The following is an 8,512-nucleotide window of genomic DNA, read 5'->3' as shown; positions in this document are numbered from 1 at the left end:
AAACCACAAAGTGAGCTCAAAGCTAGCCTGAACTGCATAGCAAGACCCTGTCTCAAAAAGACAAAAAACAAACAAACCAAGAGGAAGAAATTCCTGATAAGGGATAGTGGAGAGGGAGGTCTGGCCCATGTTTGCACCCTGTAGGGGTAGCAGGTGATGGATCATAAAGGGAAGAGCCTGCTGAGCTTGGAACAGGAACAGGAAATGCTCACTGCTGGAAAGCAAGGTGAGGAGTCCTTAGTCTAGAAGCCATTGCTCTCTTCGTCCTCCCCTTCTCTGTACCTTACCTTGCAGGAATCCGGCCATTCCGCTGTGGAGCTTGTGGGAAAGCTTTTACACAGCGCTGCTCCCTTGAAGCACATCTTGCAAAAGTGCACGGGCAGCCGGCCAGCTATGCTTACCGCGAGCGCCGCGAGAAGCTGCACGTGTGTGAGGACTGTGGCTTCACCAGCTCGCGCCCGGACGCCTACGCACAGCACCGCACCCTGCATCGTGCTACCTGAGACACTCCAACAGCATCCTACCCGTGAGGCAAATAAACACAAGAAACATGCACACAGTACTTGGCATTTATTACAGGTGGAGCAGGGGGACAGGTCACTCGGTCCAGCGGTGGCCGCAGTGTGGGGCAGTGCATACATAGTACAAGCGCATGGCATCCTGGGAGAAAAGACACAGGGTCAGACAAGGTCCGGACCCAAGGCACAATACAGTCTGGGACCCTCCACCCAGCGGGGCCCCACCCCTAAATAAGAATCAAGGGATCTTTCTCAGTAGGCAAGGGTTTAACTCAGGGCTTGGGAAAGGCAAATTCATCCCAATATTATCCCTACCTCCCTGGGAAGGGCAAACTCCACCTAAGAAGCTATCCTGCCACCCACCTCGGCACGGGCACTGTGCGACTGGAAGAACACCGCCTCCTTGTGGCCACACCTGAAAGGAATGGCTTAGTCACTAAAGGCTTCGCACATCCTTCCCTCCTCCCTTTGCCTGTGAAGATGAACCATACCCCCTCCCCAAAACAGCTGTCCGCTCACTTCTGGCACGGGTGGTCCTCGGTCCGCGGCAATGTGGGGTCCTGGGACACGTCAGCGATTATCTGGGTTAGTTCGCTGCAGGGATGGAGAGGGGAATAATTACGCTTTCCGAGCCCCACAACACCCTCTCCTCAAAGCCCTGGTCCCATCACTCACTCCACTTCGTGCGTGATTTTGTTGACATAGATGCAGCTGTTGTCGGCTTCCTGCTGGTAATCACAATTCCGGCACTGCGAGGGTGGCACAAAGGGGGTCGTTAAGAGCCGGGTGTGGTGGTGCACGCCTGTACACCCCGCACTTGGGAGTTTGAGGCAGGATCGCTGAGAATTCAAGGCCAGCCTGGGCTACATGGGCTCAAGCCCAGGCTGAACTGTCTCAGAAAACAAAACACAAACGAAAGAGATCCCCAGCGGGACTGGAGGGGAAATAGGCTGATGATTCGGGATGAGTCCCTTTGCAGATAGACAACAAAGCGGGCTCACTCGGGGAACAGCCAGGAGGGGAAACCAGGGCACGTCGGGAGTGAACAGGGAGTTTGGGTCACATGGGGAAGGGCGGCCACGTAGGGAAGGGGTGGGCAGGTTGGAGACCACGGGGGCGCCCCACGAGCTCGCGCTCACCGCGTACAGCAGAATACGGTTCTCTTTGTCCTCTTTGGGGTACAGCATGTTGTTACTGTGGGAAGGGAGAGGTCAGAAGTCAGCCCTGGAGTCATCCTTTACTTCCTTTCCACTCCTGTTTCCCTGGCCTTACCATTCCTGGCAGAATCGAATACCCACGAAGCCCGGCTCGTAGGTCCCGTCGGGTTCCATAGCTACGCGATGGCCACAAAGCTCTCTGCGCTTGCTCCGCCGGGCTACAGGTCGCGGGAAGAGTCAAGAGTAGTCGCTGCGCCAAAATGGGGCAGGACTGCGTACAGGTATTGGCTCCTAGCGGCTTTGTGGGTCGGGTTCCTCCGCGCTGAGGCTTGGTCTTTTAATAGCCTCCGTTACTTGCTTCCAATTACTGGAACTCGCCTCTCCAGTCTGCAGGATGATGTTAAAAAGAAGCTATTTAAACGGCCTCTGACTATTGCACATGCGCCGAGTTTACCCTTCGCGGGGCCAAGATAGTAATTCCTGCCAGTCCTTCCTACCGGCTTCAGTCTTGTCGTGCCCACCCTCGCTTTTTCCTGTGCCTATTGAAAGACCAGTAAACCACGAAAGACCTCTTGGGATTGGCTGGATTTACCTAAGAATTCTGAGGAAGTCGCTTCCTGGCCGAGGAGAAAGGACGACAGCGATTGGTAGATCCTTCTAGCGGGAGCGCACAGATTGGACAAGCCCTGGAGCACGGGGGCGGGGCTGATATCCCAGAAGCAGCGGCGGCGACTGCTGAGCGAGTGTGAAGCGGCTGAACTGAGCTGCGGGCCGCAGTAGGGCGCGGCGAGATGGAGGTGACAGGGATGACGGCCCCCACAGTGACCCTTTTCATCAGCAGCTCCCTCAATACTTACCGCTCTGAAAAGCGGTACAGTCGCAGCCTGACGATTGCTGAGTTCAAGGTGTGGTCGTGGGCGCGGCGTCCGGAGGGGCGGGACAAAGACGTGGGGGGGGGCTTCCGGGGTGCGGTGGGTCCTGAGAGCCGGATGGCGGGGTCAAAATTATCCGAGGTTGCTGGGACTGTGGACGGAGCCTAGTGAGTCGGGGCTAGAGGGAACCGGAGAGTCGAGAGAGTAAGTGCAGGACCAGGTGAAAATCCTATGCTCCTTAGGGTAGGGGCAGAACAGAAGGAGCAGGGCCCCGTGGGTCCTGAGGGATGGGTCTTTTGGGGAAACTTGGTTGACACAAGGCGTGGGGCTGCAGGGCGGAGGATGGGTCCCTGACTGGCTTTCTCCTCATCCTTCCGCTTTTCCGCAGTGTAAACTGGAGTTGCTTGTGGGAAGCCCTGCTTCCTGCATGGAACTGGAACTGTATGGTGCTGAGGACAAGTTCTACGGCAAGTTGGAACAGGAGGATGCGCTGCTGGGCTCCTACCCCATAGATGACGGCTGCCGCATCCATGTGAGTCCACTCTTAACTGGGACCCCACACCACACCCACTCATTTGTTTATTCAGCACATACTTTGGTGTGCGTTGCCCTGTGTGATAACCAGTATAGGGCCTGCCTTCATGAAATCTCTTTCCCAGTCGTGTGGTGAGAGATGGACCCATCACTAGCCTGTGACAGCCTAGAGTGATGTGGTTAGGGAAGGGCAGAGCCAGCCTAGAGGACTGGGACCACTGAGAAAAGATGCCTGACTCCACCTTGGAGTATCGAAAAGAGCATCTTGGAGGAAGGGATATGAAGTGAGACCTAAAAAATGAGCAGAAGACAACCCAGGGGAAGAGGTCAGAAGGGCATAGCAGGTGGCGGGAAGAGGGGGTACAGGCCACAAGCTGAGCCGTGGTGAGCAGTGAAGCTGGGCAGATTGGGAGAAGCCACAACAGAGGACCTCTGTGCGCATCAGCTCATGCCATTCCTTTTGTCTTCAGACACCTCTGCCTCCCCTCAGCACACACCGTCCACCTTGCTCCTTAGAGATCCTAGGTGAGCTCCACCTCAGGGCCCCTGTGTATACCATATATATATACTCGACCTGAGTAGTTCTCTTCAGCATGTGCCCACATGGCTCACCCCTTCTTTTCAGTCTTTACTTAAAATGTCACCTCAGTGACACCTTCACCAGCCTCAGTATAAAAATTTAGGGGGTGGGGAGGATACTGGGAATCGAACTCAGGACCTCACGCTTGCCAGGCAGGTGTTATGCCTCTGAGCCAATTCCCCAGCCCCCTCAGCATAAAATTTTAACCTCATCCTTTTTCCTATTTTTTGGTGTATTTTAGACTTTTGCCCTCAGCTCTTACCACCATCTGACATATTCGGGATTTTTATCATTGGTCTGGTTTGTCATCTGTCTCCCTGAATAGAGTGTGAGAAAGGCAGACCGTTTCTTCTATTTTGCTGTCATGCCTCCAACACAATGGAACAATGCCTAGCACAGAGGATACTTGGTGAATCATTGTTGGATGGTGAATTGAATCCATTAAGTAGGACTGGGAACATAGTATAATTACTCCCATTTTACAAATGAGAAAACCTAGTTTCAGAAAATGGAATTTACTTTCTTTTTTGCAGTGCTGAGGCAAGCACTCCACTGTTGAGCTATGTCCCAAAAGGAATTAACTTTTGTTTGTTTTTGTTTTTTGAGACAGACTTGCATGATGTAGTTCAGGGTGGCCTTGAACACACTGTGTAACCCAAGCTGGCCTCAAATTCATAGCAGTCCTCCTGTCTCAGCCTCCTGAGTGTCGGATTAATAATCCATTTCTGTTTAGGGTGAACAGGTCCCGAGAACGAGGTACCTGTGGATGAACAGGAGGATTTAGAACATAAAGAAAAGAGAGGATAGCTGGGGTCAGGTGGAGTTACCTCTTGTCTGATGAGCAGGAAGACTGCCCCAAAACAGTAGAGCGTTTATTTATACCCTGTTGAGGTTGGTTAATTTTTGTCTTGCTGCCCAGCAACCAGTTAACAAGTTACAAAGGCTTGTTTACTCCAAGGGGCTTGTTTACTCTGAGGAGCTGCCCTGTTGTCAGGCTGGCTTCATCCTGCAAGTGTAATTATTTTCCTTTCAGCGGCTCCCAACATCTCCCTTTTCTGTTTAGTTGCAGCAGCGATGGGTGTTCAGTTGAAGCTGGAAAAGCTATGCTTCAAGAATATAATCCAGAGTCCGTAACAGTGGTCACTTACCAGTCTAGCTGGCAACTGTCAGAAGTTTTTGGTGACTTGAACCTTTTACGGCTCACCTACAACCTATTACTGTGGCATTGCTTCTTCCCATCTGGTGGTTACACTTTTCTGTTGGATGTTTAAGACCAGGTTAAGTGAGATCTGTGTAAATAAAAATTTAACCTTTTGCTATCTATCAGGGTCAGTTAAGTCTCCTCAGGAATCACCATGGGACCAAGTACAGCATCTCTTGATCTTCTGTCAGTGTCAACCATCTGGATGAGTCATGGCCATTGCTTGACCAAGTTGCTTTCTGTGAAAGCCTGAGAGATTTTTTTTTTTTACTCTCCTGGTGACTCTCCTTAGGCACACTATATATCGTAGAATCACTTTCCTCTGTGGTCCCATAATCTCCTTGATCAGAAAATCAGGGACTCAACCTAGTTATAGGATGTCACAGCAGTTCTCTTATATCCTGAGTCTTCACTGACCTCAGAAGGTATGGCCAAAATATTGGCTGTCCTCTTAGCCCAATTTATCTAATTTTTGGTCTCCAAACCTCAGTTGTTAAACATCCAGCAGAGAAGAATAATGATAAAATATTGTAAGGGAGGCAGTAAGCTTCATATTACAATCTGATCTGAATAGCAAACACCTTAGAACATACAAATAGAACCATTATTTTTTAACAACCTGGATATCCTAATACTTAGATCCTAATAGAATGGGTTTTTTTGGTTTTTTGTCTTTTTGAGACAGGGTCTCATGCAGTTCAGGCTGGCCTTGAGCTCACTTTGTAGCCCAGGCTGGTCTCAAACTCAGTGATCCTCCTGCCTCAGCCTCCCGAGTGCTGGGATTATAGGCTTGTGCCACCACACCCGGCCCTTAATAGAATGTCTTTTTGTGTTGGTTTGTTTGTTTTCCGGTACCGGGAGTTGAACTCATGACCTTGCAATTGCCAGACGGGCGCTGAACTGCTGAGCTAAATCCCCAGCCCCCACTTAATAGAATGTTAACAAACAACCATTACATATTTTTACAGAGATTTAGAAATCGAAACCATACATAACATGACCCTTTTAACCAATTATCTCTATCTAACACACAAGAAGCTTTTATCTAATTTGTTGTCTTTTAATAGGATATACATCACAAGTTTTTGTTAAAGGCAGAGGTCTGAATCTGAATTAAAGTCTTAGCACAATAAACAGTCTCGTTTTACATTTTGGAAGACCTATAGATCCAGAATCATGAATACATTAAATACACCAAGAGCATCTTTTATGAGAAAACCTTACAGTAATTTTTACTGAAAAGCTTTCTTTTGACAAAATGACCGAATTGTTTGGGTGTCTCCCAAGAGACTATGGAGATCCCTGGGGGCTCCTTATTAATGAATAAAGGTTGGCCACTCCTCCATTCACCAATTGGAGTCCTACCAAATAATTTCTCCTCATCCTAAGGACTGTGGTTAAATATCTTAATTTTGATATCATTTAAACCAACTGGTAACTCAGGTGAAAGCATGCTTTTAAATCTATAATCCAATTGTATTATGAACAAATGATAAAAGAAAATTATTGAGCTCAAAATAAAGGCAAACAGCTGTTTACAGAATGACAGACAAACACGCAAACCAGTACACAGAACAAACAAATGTCTTTAGAAAATCAGAGTGCACTCAAATATATTTTTGACCAAATTGAATTATAATTAACTCTATTACAATTTTAGAAATTTATAATTTAAATAGATTTTGTTGTCAATTAGCAGAGATCTTGTCAGATTTTGTTGTCAATTAGCAGAGATCTCTTAGAAAATCTTTGCAAGGAATAGAATCTTTTCTCTATAGTAAATATGTATATTTTGTATTTTAGCCTCTTAAGAATACTGGTAACTTTCAGCTCTATATCCCTATATACTTTATTACCAATTTAGATCTTAGATTTCCATTTATGTCAGTTTCTTCAATAGGCCCTGGGTCCAATCTAGCCTCATTGTTGTCTATCAGCTGTAAAACAGTCTCTGAGGCATCACTGTCACAGGACTGTACATCAGCATCCTGAAAGGTAGAACAACTTCTTTTCCAGATCTGGGTTTATGGTATAGGCGGACAGCACGCTCTGGTACCCAAATAGTTTGCTCAGCATCCTCTGGAAAAATACAAGCATACCCTCTACTCCAGGTAAGTAGTGGACTGGGTCCCTTCCATTGTCCAGTGTGGAGATCTCTCCAAAAGACCCTTCCTAACCTTTTTTCTTTTTACTGATGGAATTGTCTCTCTGCTGCTGTACTTCCATCTTTTCTAGAATTTAGAAAGTTAATAGTATATATAGCCAAGTGAAGTCTATTGTGAGGTGTGAATTTTGTAGGGAAAGGTTCCTCCTTTTGTTTTTGTGATTGAGTTTTGATCACACGGTGAGCACATTCAACAATTCCTCGACCTTGAGGGTTATAAGGGATTCCTGTGATAAGGGAAATACGAACAGTTTTACAAAACGTTTGGAAAGCAGCACTTGTAAATGCTGGGCCCTTGTCAGTCTTAAGTGTCCGTGGGCAGCCAAGGGCACTAAAGGCATCCAAGCAGTGAGCAATGACATGTTCAGTTGCTTCACCAGTGCGAGCAGAAGCAAAAATAAACCCTGAGGAGGTGTCTACTGAAACGTGGACCCAGCGTAAAGAACCAGATTTGGGACTCTGAGTGACATCCATCTGCCAAAGGTGACTGGGCTGTAACCCTCAGGTACTGACTCCTATGGAAGGTGGGGGAAGGTGTATTATACATGAAGAGCATTGTTTAACAATTTCTCGGGCCTGTTCCTGGGTCAGATGGAACTGTTTGCTTAAGGCAGAAGCATTTTGATGAAAGGTGGCATGAGAAGCAGAAGCCTGCTGAATGGCCTCTGAGGTAGTGACAGTGACGGCACCCAGCAATCTGTCAGTAGCAGCGTTCCCCTGTGTGAGAGGTCCTGGCAATTGGGAATGAGAACGTATATGACCAATAAAACAGGGAACGTGACGTGACCATATGACAAATTGGAGAGTGTGAAGTAAATGAAAAAGATCTTCCTGACCAGTGTATATGGTGGAGGTTTCAATGTGGCGCATCACACCGCAGACATAAGCACTGTCAGAAAAAGAGGTTAATTAGGGTGGAGGAATGATTCTGCAAGGCCCGTATGACTGCTTGTAATTTTTTGTGCAAAAGAGAAACCCGTATCTTGTATTCTGGAAGAGGAGACTGTTACATAACCTCCCCTACCTGAAGATAAGCCATCCGTGAAGATGGAGATGCCTCCTGCTATGGGGACTGAGCTTATTTTGAAGGGAAGACAAAAGGTGTGAGGGAAGCAAATTGAACTACTTTATCTGAAGAATAATTATAATCAATAACACCAGGGAAATTAGCCAGTGCAGGTTGCCAAGAGGGTGAAAATTGCCATAACCATTTTTACTGAACTGAAGAAAAGAACAATGATAGTTTGCACTTCATGACCAAAAAGCTGGATAGCACGTGTTCTTCCATGTGTGATCAGTTCTGCCACAGCATCCTGAAAGGGAGTAATAGTTTTATGTGGAGTATGTGGCATATGTAACCATTGTAAAGGACCCTGAGACTGCCACAGGACCCCTGTGGGCATAGACTGAGTTGGGAAAATAATTAAAAGCATTGGCAGAGTTGGGTCAACTCTAGAGAGCTGAGCATTAGAAAGAGCCAGATTAA

At 47.5% G+C, this 8,512-nt stretch overlaps 3 protein-coding genes and 1 long non-coding RNA gene across 4 annotated transcripts in view; 2 read left to right on the top strand and 2 right to left on the bottom strand.

The window, feature by feature from the left end:
- Positions 1 to 567, top strand: part of Ovol3 (ovo-like zinc finger 3) — a 2,942-nt gene extending 2,375 nt beyond the window's left edge. The window contains exon 4 of the mRNA XM_013522433.1: positions 295 to 567. Coding sequence (XP_013377887.1) covers positions 295 to 503 — 209 coding nt within the window. The 3' untranslated portion in view covers positions 504 to 567. The remainder of the gene's footprint in view (positions 1 to 294) is intronic.
- Polr2i (polymerase (RNA) II (DNA directed) polypeptide I, 14.5kDa) lies at positions 556 to 2,014 on the bottom strand. The gene is made up of 6 exons (XM_005399922.2): positions 1,791 to 2,014; positions 1,658 to 1,712; positions 1,194 to 1,267; positions 1,038 to 1,112; positions 882 to 933; positions 556 to 660 (listed from the first exon to the last, which is right to left on the bottom strand). Exons 1-6 carry the CDS (start codon positions 1,847 to 1,849, stop codon positions 598 to 600), a joined length of 378 nt encoding a protein of 125 aa, XP_005399979.1. The 5' UTR covers positions 1,850 to 2,014; the 3' UTR covers positions 556 to 597.
- The window catches only part of Tbcb (tubulin folding cofactor B), a gene marked incomplete at its 5' end in the record, with an annotated part of 16,441 nt that continues 9,940 nt past the window's right edge, over positions 2,012 to 8,512 (top strand). The window contains 2 exon segments of the mRNA XM_005399923.2: positions 2,012 to 2,580; positions 2,936 to 3,079. Of these exon segments, the coding sequence (XP_005399980.1) occupies positions 2,467 to 2,580; positions 2,936 to 3,079 (258 nt within the window).
- Positions 4,379 to 8,512, bottom strand: part of LOC102010573 — an 18,837-nt gene continuing 14,703 nt past the window's right edge. The window contains exon 4 of the long non-coding RNA XR_263379.2: positions 4,379 to 4,421. This is a non-coding gene — a long non-coding RNA (uncharacterized LOC102010573). The remainder of the gene's footprint in view (positions 4,422 to 8,512) is intronic.

This window comes from Chinchilla lanigera, unplaced genomic scaffold, assembly GCF_000276665.1.
Source record: "Chinchilla lanigera isolate Chin_1 unplaced genomic scaffold, ChiLan1.0 scaffold00067, whole genome shotgun sequence".
In the NCBI taxonomy this organism is placed as follows: domain Eukaryota; kingdom Metazoa; phylum Chordata; class Mammalia; order Rodentia; family Chinchillidae; genus Chinchilla; species Chinchilla lanigera.
Note: the sequence above shows the minus strand (reverse complement) of the source record. Positions and strands in the feature narration are given on the sequence as shown.

Coding starts and splice junctions, on each gene's coding strand:
- Polr2i (XM_005399922.2), bottom strand. CDS start 1,849: ATGGAACCCGACGGGACCTACGAGCCGGGCTTCGTGGGTATTCGATTC. Junction 1,713..1,790: donor ATTCGATTCTGCCAGGAATG/GTAAGGCCAGGG, acceptor CCCTTCCCACAG/TAACAACATGCTGTACCCCA. Junction 1,268..1,657: donor ACCGTATTCTGCTGTACGCG/GTGAGCGCGAGC, acceptor CCACCCTCGCAG/TGCCGGAATTGTGATTACCA.